This window comes from Anastrepha ludens, chromosome 2 (assembly GCF_028408465.1).
Source record: "Anastrepha ludens isolate Willacy chromosome 2, idAnaLude1.1, whole genome shotgun sequence".
Taxonomy (NCBI): domain Eukaryota; kingdom Metazoa; phylum Arthropoda; class Insecta; order Diptera; family Tephritidae; genus Anastrepha; species Anastrepha ludens.
Window position 1 is genome coordinate 156026 of NC_071498.1, and position 26269 is coordinate 182294.

Sequence of the window (26269 nt, forward strand, 5' to 3'; positions counted from 1 at the left end):
TATTTTGCAAGACATTTTAATGTGCAGTTCCATGTTCCTTTGACAAACGAAATTTTATTCAATTTACATTTTATTACAGGGAATAAAATATGAATTTTCTAGATAGTAATATATAAAACTTTGAAATTTAATATAAATAAAATAAAAATGTAAAGAAACCTAACCAACTAAGTCCAAACGCATTTTTAAATCACCTAAAGTTACACACATAAGTAGGTATGTATGTACTGAAGCAAACATGACCTACCTCACGATGCATAACCTTATCATATCTACATACAATAATTAGGGAGTAAATACCCGAATGATCAAATTTCTGCCTAACAAATACTGAAACAATTATCATCTACATATGCAAATACATACAAGGTGTGTTCAAAAAGTATCGCGAATTTTGAATTTTCGCAGGTTACGTACATGTCGACGAGTTCGGCCATTTTGAATGTTCAGTTAATTGTTAACAGCTGCTTTGCTTGCATGTGTTTCGGCTCATCTTCGATTTTTAGCTATTCAAAAAGATGGTTCAAAGAACCTGTATCAAATTTTGTGTGAAAAACGAAATTAAATGCGCGGATGCTTTCCGAATGTTGACTGTGTCATACGGAGAAGTTACTTTGGTCCAAAGCAACTTTTATCGGTGGTTCAACAACAGACCAATTTGCGAATCACCGTTAAAGAAGTTGCTGCAATATGAGTTCTTGCCACAGGGTAAAACGGTCAATAAGGAATATTACCTGCAAGTTATGCGCAATTTTCGAAAAGCAACCCACCAGAAACGCCCGAATTTGTGGAAGAACAAAAATTGGTTCTTGCATCACGATAACGCCCCTGCTCACACATCGTTGCTTGTGCACGACTTTTTGGCCAAAAACAACACACTAACGATGCCTTAGCCACTATTCCCCAGATCTGGTCCCCTGTGACTTTTTCTTGTTCCCGAAACTGAAGAGGCCCATAGAAGTATGTCGCTACGCTACGATTGGCGAGATAAAGACGGCATCGAAAGAGGAGCTGAACAAGATTTAAAAAAAACTGATTTTTTAAGTGCTTCGAAGATTAGAAAAATCGGTGGCACAAGTGCATAATATCTCATGGGGATTACTTTGAAGGGGACAAAATAGATATTAACGAATAAATAAATAAGTTTTGAAAAAAAAAAACTCAAGATTCGCGTATATGTATGTGCGTATGCATACTTGTTGCCCCAGCCTATGCACGTATATTTGTATTTGTATTCTGAACTCCCAGCAAAACTTTGATTATTAGTATACACATATGTATGCATGTATATATAACCGCACACACAAGGTACTCACTTTGTTCCTCTACATGCGTATGTCGTCCAAAGCTAAAATTTTAAGCATTGCGAGCACAAGAACAAAATACATTCATAGGCGCTGAAATTGTAAGCCTTGCGCTACAAACACATTCACAGCACAACAAAAAGAAATTCGTTAATAAGTTTGAGATCATATTTCTAGTGACTCTGATACCCAGCTGAAAGGCTATACGAGCCCAAACCACTATTAATTCGAACAGCATGTTTTTTTTTCAGTGCGCAATGTTTAACACATTATATTATCAATACTACTAAATATAGCGCATACCAATGTATTTTGTCTTAAAGAGAATTTTATTCTCTTAACGATTGAAAAAAGAGATTTGTTCTATATCCAACAACAACAACAACAATATGAGTAATTTATTCAAACGGTAGTCTTAAGAGATAAGAAAAAAATGACCATTATTAATTCGAACGCTGCGTAATATGATTGCCTATCGTACTTAATACATTAATTTAATTAACATTAGAATTGTGTAATGTCGCCTTTGGCTTGCATTACGCATTTAACCCATTTTGGCATTGAATTTAACAAATTTTTGCAGTGTTCTTGAGAAATTGAGTCCCACATCTCCTGCAACTTCATTTTTAAGTCAGAAATATTCCTTTGTGGCTCATTTCGAAGCTTGCTCTTCATTAGCCACCAAATATTTTCAATTGGGCTTAGATCTGGGCTGTTTGATGGCCAGTCTAAAACCTCCATTTGATTATATTCCAGCCAATTTTTGGTTCGTTTGGCTGTGTGCGATGATACTCCGTCCTGCTGAAAAGTGAATTCACTGCAATCTGCCAGTTTTGGTATTGATGACAGCAAACTATCTTCTAAAATATGCATGTATTTTTCAGCATTAAGCGTCCCTTCAATGAAATGCAGTTTTCCCAATCCTTTGGCAGACATACATCCCCATACCATAGTGCTTGCAGGAAACTTTACTGTTCTTTTAAGGCAGTCTTTATGGTATGCATCTGCCCTCTTACGGATAACGCGTTTTCTCGAATCGCCGACACAAACATCAAATTTAGCCTCATCACTAAATATGATGGTATCCCATTGCCTTTGAGTCCAAGACATCCTTTCCCGAGCCCATTGCAAACGTTTCTTTTTTTGACGAAGCGTAAGCAAGGGTTTTTCCTTGGCCTACGAGTAAGATAAGTTATTGAGTACGATGCATACATAGCTAATAACAAAACATACTTTAAAAAAACCATATCCAATATTTTTTAAATGTAGTCGCGTCCATTCTCGCTTTACAGTTTTGCCAATTTTCTGCGACCACTCAGAAGCCAAATTTCTCAAAGATTGGCGACGATCAGCCTTAACAATTTTGGCCGGTTGTCTTTTGTCGCGGGGTGTTATTGCTGATGTTCGGCCTCTATTTTCAATGTTATTTTCAATATTCCCAGTTTTTTTTTTAATTTTTATCACTCCATGCACAGATGATTTAGACAAATTTAATTGCTTGCTGATCTCCGTAAGTGTCTTCCCAGATTTAAAATAATCTCTAATCAATACTCTGATTTCGTTGCAAATAGGCTTACCACGTACCATCGTTGCTAAACTTGCACTAAATTGCAGCAATTTTTAAATTTTTTGCATGCTGTATTGTGATATTATTTGCAGATTATAACTGTAGATAGCGATTCCGTTACATTGGTTGCTTTTGATTTGCTCTTCTTTTGAGATAAAGGTGGGCTTACGCAGCGTTCGAATTAATAGTGGTCATTTTTTTCTTATCTCTTAAGACTACCGTTTGAATAAATTACTCATATTGTTGTTGTTGTTGGATATAGAACAAATCTCTTTTTTCAATCGTTAAGAGAATAAAATTCTCTTTAAGACAAAATACATTGGTATGCGCTATATTTAATAGTATTGATAATATAATGTGTTAAACATTGCGCACTGAAAAAAAAAAACATGCTGTTCGAATTAATAGGGGTTTGGGCTCGTATAACGAACTGAACGACATTACACCAGGACGCATGATAATGGAAATGCTGAATCTCACGTAGTGGTACCGTATCGATGTATGGTAGATATGGCTCCAGGGGCTCACTAAATTTGCAATACCAGCTAGCGAGAAACACCCTACCGAATCTCCCCTCGACACAAGCACAGACCGCCCACTTAATGAATCAACCAATAAACACCTGGAAAACGCTAATAGCTTCCGCTCCATCTCACATCGAATCGTATCTCAGAAAACTGGGCATTATACCTACATCAACTTCTTCCTCGCAGCAAGTAAAAGAGTCCAAGATGCATCACACATATAGTACAAGTGTATATAATTTCTTCGAGTTTTACCATGTATGTAAGTTAATATACCGCAGTAATCAACAACGAGAGCCGAAGCAAAATTTGTAAACGCGGCTCAAGTAACAACAGTTACAAAATAAAAACCACAGCTCATGTAACGCGGACATACCAATGAAAGCGCTTGCAGCTAACAACATCAACCGTCAAAAATCGTGGGAATCGCCGATTGTGTTATAAAGAGCACCGCGGCAGTCTACATGCATCGTTGGCAGTCAGGGAGCAAGATATTCAGGTGCAGGCACCATAACATTTAATTGTTTGGCTTGGCATTATAGCCTGCCCTTGCACACAAATAGAAAGGGAAATGCAATTTATTGAAACAAATTTTTTTTTTTTGATTTACTTGTACAATATATACATACACTAGCGAAAACCCGCCCATTCCGCTGGTCGTCTTTAAAAAAATCTAGATTAATTAATTAAATTAAGCCGAAAAATACTGTGTGTATTTTATAAAAATTCTCGCGCATGAATAGTAATGAAAGAAGTTTTAAATAGTAGTAGCAATTAAAAAACGTTTGATGTGATTTACTTTATTACTTTTTTTATTGTAATGCTCTTTGGTATACAATATTCTTCATTTTTCCATGCGTTGTTGAATAAATGAACAATACCAATGGATTACCAACTCTTGAAACGTAAAGTTGGCCATGAGAAAAACAAGGGTATTCTAAATCAATACCACAAATTGATAAAGTTTGGCCTTGTGACTTATTAATAGTAATCGCGAATGCAAGGCGAACAGCAAATTGAAGACGTTTGAATTCAAACGGCATATCCGATGGTATCATTGGTATTCGCGGTATTAAAACGTCTTCACCAGAGTATTTTCCATTCAAAATTGTTGCTTCAATGACGTTATTCATGAATCTCTTAACTGTTAATCGAGTGCCATTACATAGTCGTGGTTGATTTATGTTTCTCAACATAATAATCGGTGCTCCTATTTTCAAGTTTAGCATGTGTGGCGGTAATCCAGGTAAATCAAAGGAATTCAAAAATTCAGTGGGATAATTTACAATATCATCTTGATTTGTAACAGTGTCAAGGGATCGATATGTTTGTTCTGGACTTGGTATGTTAGCCAAAATAGCCGCATTCATTTCATTCACATCTTTATTTTTGCCAGCCATGATGGCTCGTTCACTAAGCCAATCATGATTTTTGTAATTTTGAGGCAAATTTGGGAAAATATTTTGAATTAACTGTTCCTTCGTTTGACTTATTTGACAAAAGTTTGGTTGTAAAGTTATTAAGCCAGTTAAATTATCGACAGGAACTTTGCCATTACCAATATCCAATAATTGCTGTGAAAGTTCAGCAGCTGATGGATCATTTTGCATAAGAACACGTACATTTGTAGTTAGTTTGAGTGTTTGAACATGTCTCCACAAATATGATGATTTCAAACATGCAACCAATTCATCTGCTACAGTTGCTCGAGGAATAACAGACAGTGTTTGTCTAAAATCACCTGCCAGCAGCACTAAGGTACGACCAAACATTTCATTTTTACTACGTAAATCTCGTAATGTCCTATCAAGCGCTTCCAGTGACTTTTTATGTGCCATCGTGCACTCATCCCATACAATTACGTGTGCGAAAAAGCGGAGAAGTAGAAGAGAACTGTTCTATTCCCCCCCGCTTTAACCCAGCTATGTGTTCAGGTGCAAATGACTTTTTTGCGTGAAGTCTGATATAAAATAAGTTCTATTTACTCTTCTTAAATTTATATAAACTTTTCCAGGCGAATTAAAAAAACTGACATATATTTGCTTCAACCGTATATTTGTGAGTACACAGGTAGTACGTAAATACATATATGAATGATATAGGTAATATCTCATATTAGCATAACCTTTCTGCAAAAAGTTAAGGAAACGATCACCAATCACGCCAGCAATGATACAATGAATTTTTCACTATAACTGACTTCAGATTAACGTTTATATACCTAATAAGCGGATATGTAACATTTTAAAATTTTTTTAGAATTTTTTTTTTTTAATTTTTAATAATAAGTGGTCTTCCTCTTCCTCTTCCTGTAGCTATTCCTTTTCCTCTTCCATCACTTAAAAGCTTTCGTCAACAGCTTCCATCTGATACCCATATTGTACAAACACATCCAAGGGTACCTTGGTCCACCTTTTCGGCTATATCTCGATACCCTGGTCACTCAGAGATCTAAAAAATCCTCTGTATTAAAGCACTCATCAGTAGCTTTGATTTGATACCCACAATGTAAAAACACATCCTAGGGTTACCCGGGTCTTCGTTTTGGCTTTCGGCAGCGCCACCTGGTGGCGAGTGGAATCAATAAGCATATTATACTAACCTTCACCGTGGAAAAATATATATATATATACCAAATTTCATAATAATCGGCCCAGACACACACGACCCAAATGTATTCAATTCTAATGAATGCTATATGCGGTACAAAAAATACGTGCGACAAACAGCAAAAACACACTCACTTAACCGACGCACCGCACACACACGCGTTATCGGATTTCAACCAAACTTCACAGAAACCTTTGCCAAAGCAACACCAACAATGTGCGAAACTTTCATTGTTTTCCTTACAGGCGTTGCTGAGATTACCCCGGACAAATGCACACTTTTTTTCGGCTTAATTTTTATACATATAGATTATACATTTAAAACAGAAAGTATAACCTTTAAACTTTTATCGAAATTATAATAACATTAACGGTTTATTAACAGTACAAAACTCGAATTATATAACAGTGTTACTTACCGGTATTGCTTCGCACTTATCATGGTCCCATGCTTTCTGTATCTTCAGTGACATCACTTTTTCTTTGCAGTTGCTCGGAGTTCCTATGTATGGCGGCCGCGGAGGAGCAGGAATCTCGAATTTAGGTGGCGGCTCTAGAAAGTTGGTGCACTCACTACAGTAGATCGTGTCTTCAAACATTTTCCACATCAGTATCAGTATACAAAGAAATCCGCTTAAGTTAGAATAGGCCACACAGTACTGTTACTTCTTGTGAACTGTAGATGAATTTGCGGGCATGGAGTGAAATGAACATTATTTCTAAGGTTTTTGTGTGAAATGCTGCAGTGCTGAAAATAAAAATAGTTGAGATAATAATATAAAATATTAACTATATTATGTTTTCAAAAACCTTTTTATGTTATTCGAAATTATGTTTTAAAAGGGTTGACAATTTTTGATGCTAAGTTTATTTCTAGTAAAATTTCGCCCCATTGTATAATTATAATCTGGTAGAAAATTTCATCACATTTTTGTTTTTGAATATGATATCCGGCATCTGTCCATGGTCCACTCGATTAGTCCAATTTTTGACAATAATATGGCGTCAATCCTGTCTTGAATATTAGAATAAATCGATTGTTAAGCACGCTGCATGGTAAGTAAAATTCCCATCCCATTTTGCTGCTCTATACTACTTACCTTCAGCTTCGATGTGGAATAATTGTCTTCTTGTAAAATTTAAGGTTAGTTCTTCAAAACATCTCCTCAGCTGACAGTTATAATGCGTTCTGGTAAATTTTATTCATCAAAACGGCATTCACATTAGCGATAAGAACAAAATAACTAGCCATATACTTTTTCAGAGAAGCAGCCCCTTATATGAATCTTTATTGGATGCTTACCAATTCGTTGAAGTTGTCCAATATCATAATTACACCAGGATTGACGTATGAAACTATTCGCACAAAGGAAAGAGTCATTCGAGAATATTACGTTTGATCTTCCGTTGTGATTTGTCTTAGGCTACACAATAATTTTTTCAATGTGTGATAATGAGAGCAATGGATTTTTCAATGTGTTTCCGAATTTGGAGTCTTGTACCCGTAAACGTTTTTGAATCGTGTCTTTGGATACATTAACACTACTTTTCCTTAACACAGCTTCAGCTTGACGCAACATTAAGCTCGACTATGTCGCAAACAAGTCAATGATCTTCCGATCTTATTTTAGAGAGTCATTTTTTGAGCCTCGCTCTTGGAAGACGTCACCGTTTTTAACTTTGGCATGCAATTCCATCCATTTATTTATGAACGTTGTCGACTTTTTCAAATATTTTGCTGCAGTGAATTAGCTGGCATCGTAAGGATATCAAAAGAACGTGCTGGCTTTATATTTCATCAGTATTTGACTATGATAAAACTCTGTTCAAAGTGTGTGCCACGTATGCTCACTGTTCACCAAAAACAAGAACGTGTTGATGATTCTGAGCAGTGTTTGGCCATGTTTAAACATAGCAAACCGAAATTTTTGCATCGATATATGGCAATGGGTGTCCCATGGATCCATCACTTCACTCTGGAATCAAAACGATCGTTATCTGAGTGGACGGCAACTGGTGAGTCTCGTCCAACCCGCCCTAAAACACAACAGTCGGCTGGAAAGGTTATGGCCTCTGTATTTTGGGATATAGTATGTGGTGTAATATTCATCGACTATCTTGAGAAGGGAAATATTATCAAGAGTGAATATTATATAGCATTATTGAAGGCCGAAATTGCAAAAAAAACGTCTGCATATGGCAAGAACTAAATTCCGTTTCATCAAGGAAACGCACCGTGTCACAAGTCAATTAAAACAATGGCAAAATTACGTGAATTGAACTTCAAGTCGCCCCCAAATCCTCACTGAAACTGAGGCATATTTTGAGGCAAAAGATAAATCGTTCTCCAAAAATGGTATTGAAATATTAAAAAACCGGCTGCGCTGGCCATCATATTGATGGATAGAACTCCTTTCCGCAACAATACTCCTGACCAAAGTATTTTTGAATGAAGTTGGGTTTTAGCTGTTCTTAAAAAAATAAATTTGTATTGTATTCAAACAAAGTTGATAGAATACCAGGTAATGCCTTCCGAATACGCAGTGTCGTCATAACCCATGAATAATAAACAAAAGGAAGGGAAATTACTTGTTGATGAAGAGGAAGAGGAGGCGAAAGCAATAAAGCAGCCAAACACAATAATTTATATGCACATACACACAATTTCTTGTAACGGCGTCTTCCACATAAAAACGCAAAGAAAACTGCATTTGAAGGCTTTATATTAATTTGTGCTTTCACAATTTAACACGCGGAACTTCGTTCTCATTAGTTTATTTAGTTTAAATCTTACAAATCACAATATTACCAAGCCATTCACTGAGTTTTCACAAACATGCAATATTTCCTCCTTCTGTTTGTTTTATAAATGAAACACGTGGATCGATTTGCAACAAATAATTAACAAAATTTTATTTCCAGATTTGATAAGTACATCAATGGTTGCAAGATTTGATAAAAACATTTGTACAAGTACATTCTAGAATTTACATTTTGATATATATTTTCAACACCCCCAATATATCAAAATTCCAAATAATACAAATACTGTTAAATAAAAAAATAATATGGAACAATACCAAGAATTTGCATAAATTTATAGTGTTTTATTTCTGACAATGTTAGCAGTTGGCAAATATTTAGTTTCAACTAGACCGCTATTAATTACATCTCTGATAAAATAATACCTTACATCAATATGTTTTGATCTTTTATGAGATTGGTGGTTATTTGCCAGTTTTAATGCACTTTGGCTATCATTAAACAATATTATCTTGTTGAAACAACCTGTTAATTCATATTCTAAATTTCTTAAATAAATGGCCTCTGACAAAGCCATATACTCAGCTTCACAGCTACTGCGAGCAACAGTCCTTTGCTTTTTGCAATCTCCTATACTTATGTGTCTTCGAACGACTCCAACTCCTCTGCCACCGCCTGCAGCCACTGCTGCTTCTCTGGATCACTGATAGCATCTTCATATGTCGGCCCGTCCTCTCCTGTGGATCTAGTACAAATATTAGCAACACCGTACCTTGAAGGCTTTTTCCTCTGTATTTTCTCTTTTATTTCTTGAGGGGCTTGTGGTGTATTATTGGATTGTGAATCATTTGTTTTTTCGGGTGTATTATTGACTTCTTGCAAGTCATTATTATATTCTACACTCTCTGCATCCAGGAATTCCAAGTCACTGCGATAATCTAATTTCACCACAGATTCAACCATTGAATCCCCCACTGAATCTGTGCTATCTATAGAAATTGTAACTGTTCCCTCTTTCTTTGGTTTTTCCTTAATCACAACATCTCTACTGGTTGTAATCTGCCTTTTTATTGGATCATAAATTCTATACCCTTTTATATTCTCACTGAAACCAACTATGTGAGCCATCACAGTGCTTCTAAACATACGAATATGTTCTAAGTTTGGTTTAATTCCAGGCCACGCTTCATATGGAGTCTTTTCAATGCCTGAGGCTACTGACCGGTTTTTTAAATAGACAGCTGTGTTCGCAGCTTCTGTCCAAAATGTTTTGTCCAAACCAGCATGGAAGAGAAGACATCTTGCTCTCTCTACAATGATTCTATTTGATCTCTCACTTAGCCCATTCTGTTCGGGCGTGTAAGGATTTGTTTTTTGATGTATGATGCCTTCTGATTTCAAATAATTCTCAAAATCATTACTGCAATACTCCCAACCATTATCCGTTCTCAAGATTTTCATCTTTTTAGTATGAAAATTCTCCACCATGGACTTAAACTCTCTGAAATAGTTTAATACTTAATTTTTTGTTTTCAGAAAATAAATGAAGGTCATTCTGGTATAGTCATCAATTAATAATAGAAAATATCTTGCACCGCCAATCGACTTGGTCTCCATCGGCCCACAAATATCAGGATGAAAAATTTCTAGTACATCTGTCGCTCGGGATCCAGTACTGAATGGCAATCTTGACTGTTTGCCTTCACAACACATCTCACTAATCCGCAACGCTTCTTTTTGTTCATATCATTGCTATTTATGCCACGTTTCCCCGTTCACTATGGTAGATGACGATGATAAAAACAATTCTGTGTTTGTAGATTCAATTTGAAAACACCATTAGTTAAGTTCGCTTCAGCAACCAATTCACCTTTATTGTTTTTAATTATTCGTTTCAAAGACGACACTGTTTCCATTTTTTATCAATTCACTGACTGATAACAGATTTGTTGTGAGACTTGGCACACACAACACATTCTTTACTGTTACGTCGAAATCGTAACTTGTTGTAATTTTTACGTCACCGGAACATAAAACAGGCACCTTCATCTTATTTGCAATTATAATTTCAGGAAATGAAGATGAATACTGGCGAGTTATCAACCAATTTTCATTCGCGGTCATGTGCGCACTCGCACCTGAATCAATGTAAAAATCAGTTCATTGAATTCGCCATTTTTACCAGTGTTGCTATTTTTTCATTTCTTCTGCCAGCCTTTAGCGACAAATGGGAATTGCGCTCTGTTTCACTCACATCAACTGATTCCATATCAAGTAATTTTTTTTTTTGATGGTGTCGGTAGTTATTTGAATGCGTGAATGTTCTATGGCCAAAACCATAGGCATAAATCGCTCAGGTAAACCAGCTAGCAACAAAGAACCGATCCATTCGTTACTTATGACGAATCCTGTTCCTCTTAAACGTTGAGACGTTTCCACTATTTGTGTCACATAATTCGTCATATTTTCGCTGTTTGCTAACCTTATGGATAGAAGATGACGAAGCAAACTAATTCTTCTCGAAAAACCTGAATCGTCGAACAAAGCACGCATCTTTCCCCACAACTCTTTCGTAGTCTTAGTTTCCTTTATGTGCACAAATAAAGATGAATCGATCGTCAAAATCAGCTTAGCTCGTGCTTTTGTATCTGTCGCAGCCGCTGCTGCCTCGGTTCCTTCTTCTTTAATGAATTTATCAGCGCCTTCCAAAACTAATAAGTTTTCTACAGCGAACGCCTAATCCTCGAAATTCTCGCGTCCTTTCAGCTTTGGCACGTTTGTAAGATAACTGGACTTTATTTTTCTGCCTTACACGACTCTAAATACCACCATTAACACTTTTTTAGCAAGCTATTAGCCCATATATATATTTTTGTTGTTTTGTTCGTTTGTTTCCTATTGGAATGGAGCCTGACGTTAAACTTATCAAAATTGAAAAATGTTTGGGGAAGACGCCACCATAGTACTAATGCCCCTTGGCATTTAAGGCACTTGAGAAGTGAATGAAAATATAGGCGAATTTAGCAGTCTCGAATTGTGAGATGCGAATCGCCAGAGAATTCGCCACGAAATGGCGAACGAGTGTCGAAAATGAATTTTTTGTATTGCCGTTGGCGAAAAAATTACATTCACTGTTACTGCCAAAATTTGGCTACTGCTCATTCTGTTCGCATTGAAAAATAGAAAGGATGTAAGTACACTTTAATCTTATGTATATAATCTATTTAATAATTCCAAAAGCTATAGAAAATGAAATTGCAAATATGACCAGATATTCTAAAAAAATTTACAAGCTAAAAAAGCAGGAACTGAAATTATGGGAAATAAGAAAAGAAAGGAAAAAGGACGAAAATTTAGGAAAAAGACGTCACAAAGAAGAGATGGAAATGAAGCCAAAGAAGCTGCACTCCAATTCAGACCAAGTTTTAAATGAAATAAACAAACACAATGAAATAACGTAAATGATTTTGAATTTATTCACTAATTCATTGCACAACAAAGCATCAGCTCTTTGTTTTTTAGGGACAGTAGGAGCAAAAATCGTATTATGCGTTCCATAAACGCAGCCAATCACATTTGGTATCCCTGACCTAATATTATTGCTTATTGCTTCCCTTGTTCGGTAATTTCTGTGCTTGTCGAGGCACTACAAATTTCACTTTCTAAAATAGATATTATCTACCTTAAAATAAGCGAAACTGTTAGTTGAAACTCATTCCCCACAATTTGTTGGTAACTGCCTTGTGCAAATAATCTTAGCACACAACACAATTTTTGCATTGGCGTTATAGATGATGACTGGTGGCAATAAAATTTATCCTTATACGCCAGCACTAATATAAATGCGTTCTTACTTGGCTGAAAGTTCGCTATGAATTTACAAATGCAAATAAGTAAGTACATATGTAAAAAACATAATTTGCTTAAAAACATTTATATTTCTTCAAATCGATTATGTTCACTAAATACTCACATTGTAGTCCACAGGTCCATACACTTTTGCACACACTGTTCAAATTTCAATTCGGATAAGTACACACATTTTTAAGCATAAATGACGCAAATGTCAAAAGAGAATGAACTAATTTATTATTCTCCAAACCGTTCGCTTCTCAAGGGACAATACCAGCTTAAATATATCGCACCCTAAATACAAAAGGGTCACAACTCAAAATGTACTCCTGCTCAAATATGAACGAGACGTTATCAATAAAACGGTCCGCGGATGACATATGGCAAAAATAAATTTTTTGTTTTTTGTTAGGACTGTTATAAGCTTACATGGGAAATTTCAGCGTGATATGTCACATGGTTTGTTTTCTGTGCTACTGTAAACAAGTCAAGCTCGAGTGTGGAAAATTTTGAGTTGTAAACCCCAAAAATCTATAGCTATTAAACTTCTAACAGAAAAGAGTGTTCGCAAATTGTATTCGAATATTGCTTTCTTTTTATTCGCTTTCAAGTAGCTGCGTTTGGCAATACACTATTCCAGCCATACTTTTCAGTTATTTTTAAATCGGCACGTGAGGGGTTTTGCAATCTATAAAATCAATTTAAATTCTCAACTTATTGTAAACATACATACAAATCACAATATTACCAAGCCATTCACTGAGTTTTCACAAACATGCAATATTTCCTCCTTCTGTTTGTTTTATAAATGAAACACGTGGATCGATTTGCAACAAATAATTAACAAAATTTTATTTCCAGATTTGATAAGTACATCAATGGTTGCAAGATTTGATAAAAACATTTGTACAAGTACATTCTAGAATTTACATTTTGATATATATTTTCAACACCCCCAATATATCAAAATTCCAAATAATACAAATACTGTTAAATAAAAAAATAATATGGAACAATACCAAGAATTTGCATAAATTTATAGTGTTTTATTTCTGACAATGTTAGCAGTTGGCAAATATTTAGTTTCAACTAGACCGCTATTAATTACATCTCTGATAAAATAATACCTTACATCAATATGTTTTGATCTTTTATGAGATTGGTGGTTATTTGCCAGTTTTAATGCACTTTGGCTATCATTAAACAATATTATCTTGTTGAAACAACCTGTTAATTCATATTCTAAATTTCTTAAATAAATGGCCTCTGACAAAGCCATATACTCAGCTTCACAGCTACTGCGAGCAACAGTCCTTTGCTTTTTGCAATCTCCTATACTTATGTGTCTTCGAACGACTCCAACTCCTCTGCCACCGCCTGCAGCCACTGCTGCTTCTCTGGATCACTGATAGCATCTTCATATGTCGGCCCGTCCTCTCCTGTGGATCTAGTACAAATATTAGCAACACCGTACCTTGAAGGCTTTTTCCTCTGTATTTTCTCTTTTATTTCTTGAGGGGCTTGTGGTGTATTATTGGATTGTGAATCATTTGTTTTTTCGGGTGTATTATTGACTTCTTGCAAGTCATTATTATATTCTACACTCTCTGCATCCAGGAATTCCAAGGCACTGCGATAATCTAATTTCACCACAGATTCAACCATTGAATCCCCCACTGAATCTGTGCTATCTATAGAAATTGTAACTGTTCCCTCTTTCTTTGGTTTTTCCTTAATCACAACATCTCTACTGGTTGTAATCTGCCTTTTTATTGGATCATAAATTCTATACCCTTTTATATTCTCACTGAAACCAACTAATAGGACTATGAATAAGTTCGTGCGGTTTTTTTCGAAATTTGAAACTTTATTGACGTAAAATGGTTACAAATTTAATATTCAAAATATTGTCCATCGCTTACTACTACTTTTTCCCATCTTTCTGGCAATTCACGGATTCCCTTTGTGAAAAATTCGGTCGGTTTTGCCGCAATCCACGAATCGATCCATTTTTTGACTTCATCGTAATTACGGAAGTGCTGGTCAGCCAGGCCATGTTGCATCGATCGGAAGAGATAGTAATCGGATGGCGCAAGGTCTGGACTATACGGCGGGTGGGGTAGGACATCCCATTTGAGCGTTTCTAAGTATGTTTTGACCACTTGTGCAACATGTGGCCGAGCATTGTCATGTTGCAAAATAACTTTGTCGTGTCTATCGGCGTATTGCGGCCGTTTTTCTCGCAGTGATCGGCTCAAACGCATCAATTGTCGTCGGTAGACATCCCCCGTAATCGTTTCATTCGGTTTCAGTAGCTCATAATACACAACACCCAGCTGGTCCCACCAGATACACAGCATAACCTTCAGGCCATGAATATTCTGCGCCGACGTCGATGTTGAAGCATGGCCAGGGTATCCATACGTTGCCCGACGTTTTGGATTGTCGTAATGGACCCACTTTTCATCGCCAGTCACAATTCGATGCAAAAAACCCTTTCTTTTGTGCCGTTGAAGCAGTTGTTCGCATGCCATAAAACGGCGTTCAACGTCTCTTGGCTTCAATTCATACGGCACCCAATGGCCTACCTTTCGGATCATTCCCATGGCTTTTAAACGTTTGGAAATGGTTGATTGATCAACTCCCAAAGTTTTTGCAACCTCTTCTTGCGTTTGAGCCGGATCTTGATCGAGCAATTCCTCCAATTCGGTATCCATGAACTTTGGCGGCGCACCCTCGCGTTCTTCGTCTTCCAAGCCAAAATCACCACTTTTAAAGCGTGCAAACCACTTCTGGCACGTTCGCTCAGATAGAGCATGCTCACCATAAACTTCCACCAAGATACGATGACTTTCGGCTGCTTTTTTCTTCATATTAAAATAATGAAGAAGAATTCCCCGCAAAAACACATTATTTGGCACGAAATTCGACATTTTCAAGTGTGGTAAAAATATTGTTGTTTACGCTTCAAATAAAAAACTTATACTGACGTTTGTGCCTTACGACAGTAGCTCTCCAATGAATGTTTGGAAATGTGGATCGATGGAATAATAATCAAGTTACGCCATCTGTTGTAAAACCGCACGAACTTATTCATAGTCCTATTATGTGAGCCATCACAGTGCTTCTAAACATACGAATATGTTCTAAGTTTGGTTTAATTCCAGGCCACGCTTCATATGGAGTCTTTTCAATGCCTGAGGCTACTGACCGGTTTTTTAAATAGACAGCTGTGTTCGCAGCTTCTGTCCAAAATGTTTTGTCCAAACCAGCATGGAAGAGAAGACATCTTGCTCTCTCTACAATGATTCTATTTGATCTCTCACTTAGCCCATTCTGTTCGGGCGTGTAAGGATTTGTTTTTTGATGTATGATGCCTTCTGATTTCAAATAATTCTCAAAATCATTACTGCAATACTCCCAACCATTATCCGTTCTCAAGATTTTCATCTTTTTAGTATGAAAATTCTCCACCATGGACTTAAACTCTCTGAAATAGTTTAATACTTAATTTTTTGTTTTCAGAAAATAAATGAAGGTCATTCTGGTATAGTCATCAATTAATAATAGAAAATATCTTGCACCGCCAATCGACTTGGTCTCCATCGGCCCACAAATATCAGGATGAAAAATTTCTAGTACATCTGTCGCTCGGGATCCAGTACTGAATGGCAATCTTGACTGTTTGCCTTCACAACACATCTCACTAATCCGCAACGCTTCTTTTTGTTCATATCATTGCTATTTATGCCACGTTTCCCCGTTCACTATGGTAGATGACGATGATAAAAACAATTCTGTGTTTGTAGATTCAATTTGAAAACACCATTAGTTAAGTTCGCTTCAGCAACCAATTCACCTTTATTGTTTTTAATTATTCGTTTCAAAGACGACACTGTTTCCATTTTTTATCAATTCACTGACTGATAACAGATTTGTTGTGAGACTTGGCACACACAACACATTCTTTACTGTTACGTCGAAATCGTAACTTGTTGTAATTTTTACGTCACCGGAACATAAAACAGGCACCTTCATCTTATTTGCAATTATAATTTCAGGAAATGAAGATGAATACTGGCGAGTTATCAACCAATTTTCATTCGCGGTCATGTGCGCACTCGCACCTGAATCAATGTAAAAATCAGTTCATTGAATTCGCCATTTTTACCAGTGTTGCTATTTTTTCATTTCTTCTGCCAGCCTTTAGCGACAAATGGGAATTGCGCTCTGTTTCACTCACATCAACTGATTCCATATCAAGTAATTTTTTTTTTTGATGGTGTCGGTAGTTATTTGAATGCGTGAATGTTCTATGGCCAAAACCATAGGCATAAATCGCTCAGGTAAACCAGCTAGCAACAAAGAACCGATCCATTCGTTACTTATGACGAATCCTGTTCCTCTTAAACGTTGAGACGTTTCCACTATTTGTGTCACATAATTCGTCATATTTTCGCTGTTTGCTAACCTTATGGATAGAAGATGACGAAGCAAACTAATTCTTCTCGAAAAACCTGAATCGTCGAACAAAGCACGCATCTTTCCCCACAACTCTTTCGTAGTCTTAGTTTCCTTTATGTGCACAAATAAAGATGAATCGATCGTCAAAATCAGCTTAGCTCGTGCTTTTGTATCTGTCGCAGCCGCTGCTGCCTCGGTTCCTTCTTCTTTAATGAATTTATCAGCGCCTTCCAAAACTAATAAGTTTTCTACAGCGAACGCCTAATCCTCGAAATTCTCGCGTCCTTTCAGCTTTGGCACGTTTGTAAGATAACTGGACTTTATTTTTCTGCCTTACACGACTCTAAATACCACCATTAACACTTTTTTAGCAAGCTATTAGCCCATATATATATTTTTGTTGTTTTGTTCGTTTGTTTCCTATTGGAATGGAGCCTGACGTTAAACTTATCAAAATTGAAAAATGTTTGGGGAAGACGCCACCATAGTACTAATGCCCCTTGGCATTTAAGGCACTTGAGAAGTGAATGAAAATATAGGCGAATTTAGCAGTCTCGAATTGTGAGATGCGAATCGCCAGAGAATTCGCCACGAAATGGCGAACGAGTGTCGAAAATGAATTTTTTGTATTGCCGTTGGCGAAAAAATTACATTCACTGTTACTGCCAAAATTTGGCTACTGCTCATTCTGTTCGCATTGAAAAATAGAAAGGATGTAAGTACACTTTAATCTTATGTATATAATCTATTTAATAATTCCAAAAGCTATAGAAAATGAAATTGCAAATATGACCAGATATTCTAAAAAAATTTACAAGCTAAAAAAGCAGGAACTGAAATTATGGGAAATAAGAAAAGAAAGGAAAAAGGACGAAAATTTAGGAAAAAGACGTCACAAAGAAGAGATGGAAATGAAGCCAAAGAAGCTGCACTCCAATTCAGACCAAGTTTTAAATGAAATAAACAAACACAATGAAATAACGTAAATGATTTTGAATTTATTCACTAATTCATTGCTCAACAAAGCATCAGCTCTTTGTTTTTTAGGGACAGTAGGAGCAAAAATCGTATTATGCGTTCCATAAACGCAGCCAATCACATTTGGTATCCCTGACCTAATATTATTGCTTATTGCTTCCCTTGTTCGGTAATTTCTGTGCTTGTCGAGGCACTACAAATTTCACTTTCTAAAATAGATATTATCTACCTTAAAATAAGCGAAACTGTTAGTTGAAACTCATTCCCCACAATTTGTTGGTAACTGCCTTGTGCAAATAATCTTAGCACACAACACAATTTTTGCATTGGCGTTATAGATGATGACTGGTGGCAATAAAATTTATCCTTATACGCCAGCACTAATATAAATGCGTTCTTACTTGGCTGAAAGTTCGCTATGAATTTACAAATGCAAATAAGTAAGTACATATGTAAAAAACATAATTTGCTTAAAAACATTTATATTTCTTCAAATCGATTATGTTCACTAAATACTCACATTGTAGTCCACAGGTCCATACACTTTTGCACACACTGTTCAAATTTCAATTCGGATAAGTACACACATTTTTAAGCATAAATGACGCAAATGTCAAAAGAGAATGAACTAATTTATTATTCTCCAAACCGTTCGCTTCTCAAGTGACAATACCAGCTTAAATATATCGCACCCTAAATACAAAAGGGTCACAACTCAAAATGTACTCCTGCTCAAATATGAACGAGACGTTATCAATAAAACGGTCCGCGGATGACATATGGCAAAAATAAATTTTTTGTTTTTTGTTAGGACTGTTATAAGCTTACATGGGAAATTTCAGCGTGATATGTCACATGGTTTGTTTTCTGTGCTACTGTAAACAAGTCAAGCTCGAGTGTGGAAAATTTTGAGTTGTGCCCCTTTTGTATTTAGGGTGCGATATATAAACTCAATATACTTATATATATTTTAGAGGTTGTAAACCCCAAAAATCTATAGCTATTAAACTTCTAACAGAAAAGAGTGTTCGCAAATTGTATTCGAATATTGCTTTCTTTTTATTCGCTTTCAAGTAGCTGCGTTTGGCAATACACTATTCCAGCCATACTTTTCAGTTATTTTTAAATCGGCACGTGAGGGGTTTTGCAATCTATAAAATCAATTTAAATTCTCAACTTATTGTAAACATACATAAAAAAGAGGTTGTCTGTAAAGTTGGTTTACTGACGATAGTTTAACGTGACAACGTCATAAGAAAATACTGATGTAAGGGTTGCAATTTTCGAAACAAAATTTTAATTTTATTTGTTTGATAGTTATTTTGTATGGATATAGAGGAGGAGGTAAATGGAATTGCAATGGAATAGGTCAAGTTACATTTACACAAACGTAAAAAATGACGAAACATTTATCAAATTCATGAAAGATATGTTCAATTTCGATTGTGCAGCAGACGTTAATAAGTCAACAACACTAAGAGGCACCATCATCGATTTGCCTTTTTCAAGACACTTTACACTCGAAACACTCCCTTTCATTTCCTACTTTTTCTATCATCGTCCTATTCTCAAGAGAGAAATGGTTCATTGCCACGCACACAGGAAGAAGGCATATGCAAATACAAATATGTGAATTTATATACAAATGCGCATATACATACATATATATGCTCACTTAAGTAGGAGGGAGCCAGATGTCGAACGTTGTCGAACGCGGGGGCCGATTGTGCTCTTTGTCGTTCGTTCCGCGCTCTCGCTTGCAGTTCAAGCACATTAGCTTACATTTGCTTGCGTACGGAATAGATTCGTATATTTGATATGTCCATATGATTTGTATGCATCTTTACATATAGACTTGTTCTTTTTGAAAATTGCGCGAAATTGTATATGTATACGCATGTTTATATACATACATATATTAGTATAAAACATATCTTATAAGGTATGTGGTAAACATTACCATACATTTTTTCCTTCATATATAATATAATAAAAAAATTAATAATAATAACATTAAGATAACAGGTATTATTAACAAACTTGGTTTTATTTTAAATTCTTCAAGTAAATCAAATTAATAATAATCAATAAGAAGGCATATGCAAATACAAATACGTGAATTTATATATGTACATATGCGCATATACATACATATATGTATACGCTCACTTAAGTAGGAGAGAGCAAGATGTCGAACGTTGCCGTTCGTTTGCTTTGTTTGCTTTGTCGTTCGTTCCGCGCTTTCGCTTGCAGTTCATTCAAGGTAACGACAAATGAGCAAGGTAACGGCAATGAGCAAGGTAACGACAAATGAGCAAGGCAACGACACATTTTTTCGTGCGTGCAGCCGGCTAAATCGAATTATAAGACGTTATCACGTCAAAAGTATTTTAAATGTGTGTGTATGTTACAAAGTTGTAATAATGATAAAAATATATGTGATAAATGCACTTACTATATCAAAATTTGGCGAAGGCAAAGGAGGAATTTTACGAGCAAAAAGCTTAAAAATATTATAATTGAAAAATGGTGGTGAGTTTCATTAGAAAATCCTTAGTATTTCTCACAAAAAAAGGGCATGGAACATCCGACAAACACCTATCACAGGGATGAATAGATTATTGCCAATGAAATATGTATGTACGACATCAAGATAGAAGTGGCATCTTCCCGGCATTACTTGAAAAAGATTTATCATTTCAAAACTCGAAGAGACGCTATGTAACAGGTTTCAAATAGAGTTAGGGGCTGAATATAAATTTAATAAAAACGACAATCATAACATTCACAAGGAAATACAAACTCAAACATCTTAAACAAATTTGCTTAGATGGAATTGAGGTAAAAATTCAAAGGGGAATACAATTCATACTATACGACCATAGTCATACCTATGATTTTCAACGGGGCAGTAGTCTGGGAGAATTGCACGATGAACAGTAATAAACACACTAACAAGGTTACAAAGACTTGCATGTGCATGCATAACAGGGGCCGTGCGTACATATCCCAAGACATCAATGGAGGTTCCTCTAGAACACGCACCTCTTTATAATCATATCCAATTTTTCATATTTCATACCCATATTTCAATCCCAAGTGAGGTGCGCTATACTAAGAATAACAAAAGCTATCATTGATATTTTTTCTGAGCTAACTAAATCTCAGTATCATGGGATACTATACTTTTTCAGGTTTTTCAAACCCTTCAAAATTTTAACCTTGAACGCAAGTATAGCAAGAAAAGCATAGCTATCCTTATTGATAGGTAGGCAGAAATCAAGGCTCTCAACTTTTTCCAGGTTATATCAAAACTGATGCTGGAATATCTTAGACCAGAACAATCGGGTATCTATTCTATGGGCTGCAGGATACATAGCAATTACTGGAAACAAAATGGCAGATAATAAATAAGCCAGGAAAGAGGCGACCTCCCCTTATATATACCCAGAGCCATAAGCCGTAAAAGCCATAAAGAGTGTATGGAAGTAAATAAGAATAATTTTAAAATCATCACAGGAACTCAAACAAGGCATTACAAGGTAAACATATTTTACCAGACGAGGAAATTAAAGCAATAAAATAGGGCAAATACTAAAATTTATTGTGGAAGTTGGGCTCAAAGAAAAACTCTGAATCTATGAAGGTCATAGCTATTGTGCTATTTTAGGTCGCAGTGTTAGATGCTCTCATAATAATAATGTGTGTAGAGCAGTGTAATAGAGCTCCCCACGTGTTCCCGCGAGAATCACGAGCTGAAATTTTTCCAGGATAGGCATGCATTCAGCCACATTCATTGAAAAGTTCTTTTGAATAAAGGCTGATATGTTCTTCTTGTAATGGGGTTTTGCTTGCAAAACTTCGTCGTGTGTACCAGCGTATCGTAAGTAATGATTCTACTTTGACCTTCGGCAATTTTTGTTTTGTGCGCTGAATGTCTTGAAAGACATTTTCTTCAATCATTCTGCTAATTTTTCTACGTTCCATCGCACCTTTTGGTTTTACATTTTCCACTATTTCTTTTTCGGAGGTAATGGTGATTTTATTGGTGCTCAGTTTGGCTTTTCAATACAGTAAATTTGGGATACGATCAATTGTTCGCGTTGGTTTATTTAAGTATTGATGTAAATGTCGTGTTTGAGCATTGTTGCCATGATTAGTGTGTATAACCACGTGTACGCTACGTTTATTAAAAAAATCAAGTTTGATGTTCTTACTGGACTAACATCTTTATTTTTTTCTGTTCCAAAGTTCATATCGGTATACTACATAATGAATACATATTTGCTCCCACTGCCAATTTCTCATGACAGTAGGTCTATGGATATGGATGTGTACGAGTGTACATATAACTGGCGCGCACATTGTTAGTTGCACGCCTTGATGTTATCTTGCAATTGAAGGGGCCTACAATTTAATGTGGCTTTTGAATGGCACATAGTTCTTATGAAAAGACTTTTCATGCTGCGAATAGAAATAGCTCTTTCTTTGGATACTTCATGTTCACAATGTACTCCGAGCATGCGAGGACCGAATGGTAGTCAATTGAAATCCCCTTCCACTCGGCCACAACGGCCGTTGAGAGTTCGTGGAATTTAAATCCCAAATACGAGTAGACATAAATATTGTGGTCACAGCGGAGATGATGACAATTGCAAACAACGCGTACATATGTATGTCAGAATCAGAAGAAAGTATGTACATACATATAAACCACGTGTTGGCTAGTTTTGACAATTAAATTAATTATTTTTTAAGCTGAATTTTTTTCCATAAAATTCGGTGTTGCGCATTTTCTCCATTTAACGCATGCTCAACATTTTTATATGGAAGCAAACACTTAACACCTTGGGTTCTATCTAAAGATCTGAGTAAAAATTTTGCAACTTGCGTTATATGGTTTTTGTTGTAGTATGAACTATATATTTATAAAAAAATAATTGGTTTATAAAAATAAATAAATAGTCCATATGTGGCGTACACTTTCTTTTTACGCTGACAGTATATGGAAGTGTATATTACCGTCTTATAAATATATACTTAAATAAATTTGCAAGCAGCTACCAGGCTTAACACTGACTATAAGTAACTACCTTATCGTCGATATGTAGACATTCACATATGTAGGTAAGTCGACGATAAGTAATTTTCAATAGTCCTCTGTTTATTGAACTTTAATTTTTAAAGTCGATAAGCTTTATAATAATAAAAAACGAACCACCTTTGTGGATTTCACAAACAAATTTACATATTTTGTACTTCTATCGATACAAAGTTTCAAACTTTTGCACTTAATATTCAAAAGGCAATGACGATTGTTGGCATTTTTTTTGTTACTAAACACTCTTAATTCTACAAATAATATTTTTAATGAAATCAATATCTTATGAACTTTTAATTACCACTTGTCATGCGATTATAAAGGCCTTTTAATAGAAAACAGATTTCTACTATAATAAACGACTGTCATAAACAAAATAGATTTGTTTTTCGTTTCATGTAACATAAGAAATTGTAATTTTATTTACGAAGCCCGTTAATTTATGTAGTTGTTTTTGAACAGAAATTGTAAATATAAAAATTCAAAAACGTTTCCCACAATAGCGAAAACGTCCGCGCACGAACTCCCAATCACGACAACATTCAATTTAGAACTGTTGCAACCACAAGTAACTACGAAGCAGACAAGTACCAGACATTTAACCAAGCAAAACACAAACATTTTATTATTTCTCTGCGAGTAATTCGTGGTGGCTTACAAGGTTGGAGGGATGCCGAATACGAACAACACAATAAAGATAAAACACCTTACCAGGATACGCTGCACAGGCAACGGATACGTATGGGACAAAATCCAAGAGAAAATATCATACTATACGTACGCAAGTACTTTCCGAAAAATTAGATGAAGAGTACAATGAAGAGAATGTCTGCTTGAGTACAGGTTCATCATTCGAGAGCGAAAGTCATGCAAGTGGTATACACATATCCATACAGACGGTGTACAAACTATTTTCATTTCATTACTTCTAAAAGTTAAATGTTGTTAAAAAGCCCGTTTGTATTTAAGAAGTTTGTCGGCGATTTTACTTCAAGAAAATCTTTGCTCTCGCTACTCTCACTCATACACAGTACGATCTGCAGTGCATGCAATTTGTACGGGTCACAACAGTTTCCGGTTTCAAGAAAATGTTAAACGATAAAATTATAGGTATGCATAGGTGGGTGCATGAGCATACATGCCTACATCATTGCATACATATCGCACCCTAAATACAAAAGGGGCACAACTCAAAATTTTCCACACTCGAGCTTGACTTGTTTACAATAGCACAGAAAACAAACTATCTGACATATCACGCTGAAATTTGCCATGTAAGCTTATAACAGTCCTACCAAAAAACAAAAAATTTATTTTTGCCATATGTCATCCGCGGACCGTTTTATTGATAACGTCTTGTTCATATTTGAGCAGAAGTAGATTTTGAGTTGTGACCCTTTTGTATTTAGGGTGCGATATATGCAGATAAACACAATAATAAATAACAAGAATTATGTACATACATACAAAGGTATCTTTATAATGAAGATTTGAAAGGGAGTAACAGGAACAATACAGTATCTGAAGCAGCACCAGATAATTCAATCGGCTTTGGACGCTACCATATCAGCAACATAACCGTCAAGGTCAACGTCTCAGAGCCATGCAAATTCGAAATGCCCCATATTGTAAAAACGACGGAATGGAAATTCGAATGGATATGACCGGAAAGTTGTAACGGGGCTGCCGCAAGCAATGTCGCATGGCTTTCTTCAATATAACATACAAAAAAAATAATATGCTGAGAACAATGATTTAAGAGAGGAAACATGTTACTTCCTAAACAGTGAGTATTATTCGCTTGCACCATTTTCAGTAAGAGACTGTAGCAACACATTGCGCCTAAAGCTGCAATTAACGGTGCCGTAGCCATAAAACTTTAGCCGTACCCATAACCATATCCGCAACCATAAACAGCTCATATTGAAGTATAATTAATGACAACATTTGCATTTTGTCATAAAAACACGGATAATTTTCTACTAAATCAATTAAGTTTTCGGCGTTCATTTCTTATATTCAAATTTTATAGCAAATATCAAAACAAATGTAAAGTATTTCACAGTTGCTTACGGTTACGAGGAAAATCAAATTTCAATAGATACATACGGCTACGTTTATGGTCATGGTGTTATGGTGCGGCACCTATACTATCCTTTACAGGGATGCCCATATACTCCATCAGAACAACTGATTGCTATGGTTACTATTATGGCTAAGGCACGGTACCACTAATTGCAGCTTAAGGGCTAGTACTAACTTCAAAGCTGTAAAATTTCGCCAGCAACATGCATTTACCTTGGCGTGAAATGTTGCTAGTAACATTGATTGTCAAATGAGAAGACTCGTCAAATTTATGAGCATCGCCCCACAAGCAATTGACAAATTTTGGTAAAAAAGTGTTTTTAAAGAAATAATACACCTATATGTATATCAGGCACTTTGTCGCCGTAGGAAATCATAGGTACAATAGGTGTACATCCCCAACTTTTTCCTTCAATTGATTTACACGCCATGAATACTCGAATGGCCTTTCTCGGCAGCTCTTCTATTTGTGCCTTCTTTTAATTTTACTTTTACTTTTCCTTTTTAATTCAATTTATCTAAACAAATTGGTTTCAGGTATTTGAGTGGTATTTCATTGTGAATGTTACGATTGTCGTTTTTACTGGATTTGTGTTCAGCCCCTTAACACACTACCTTCTAGTTAATTTTAACCCTAATTGGATTCAGTTACATAGAGTCTATTCGAATTTTCATCTACATATTTTGACTGTGTCGTCACCATAGCCTTGGAGCGATAAGCCGTTGCTCTCTAATTCCATCAAACGTTTATCTAATATACATTACCTTACGGGAAAATTTTTGATGCATTTGCAGTTGTACTACCTTTCACGTACTTAGCATATTGCCCATCCATTTAACGAGAGTATCATTTATACTTGTAGCAACAGCTCATCAAACCCATGGTTTGATTATGCAACACCCATCTGCTGCGTCAGAGGATATTGATATTATTGCCCATTTTCTTCTTCAAAATATATTAGCTACCAAAATAGAAGCTCTAAACGATGGTTTGGATTACTATCGGAAAGCGGGCCACAAAA

General features: G+C 35.8%; 1 protein-coding gene across 5 annotated transcripts in view; it reads right to left on the reverse strand.

Moving 5' to 3' along the window:
* Positions 1-26269, reverse strand: part of LOC128861276 (uncharacterized) — an 84750-nt gene that overhangs the window by 16313 nt on the left and 42168 nt on the right. For 4 of the 5 annotated variants that reach the window (XM_054099326.1, XM_054099308.1, XM_054099293.1 and 1 more), the window contains exons 1-2: positions 23464-23693; positions 6424-6752 (exon numbers count right to left, since the gene is read on the reverse strand). In XM_054099326.1, the coding sequence (XP_053955301.1) occupies positions 6424-6446 (23 nt within the window). In that variant the 5' untranslated portion in view covers positions 6447-6752; positions 23464-23693. Of the gene's footprint in view, positions 1-6423; positions 6753-23463; positions 23694-26269 lie in introns of those variants that run through there. The other variant, XM_054099299.1, reaches the window with a different exon arrangement.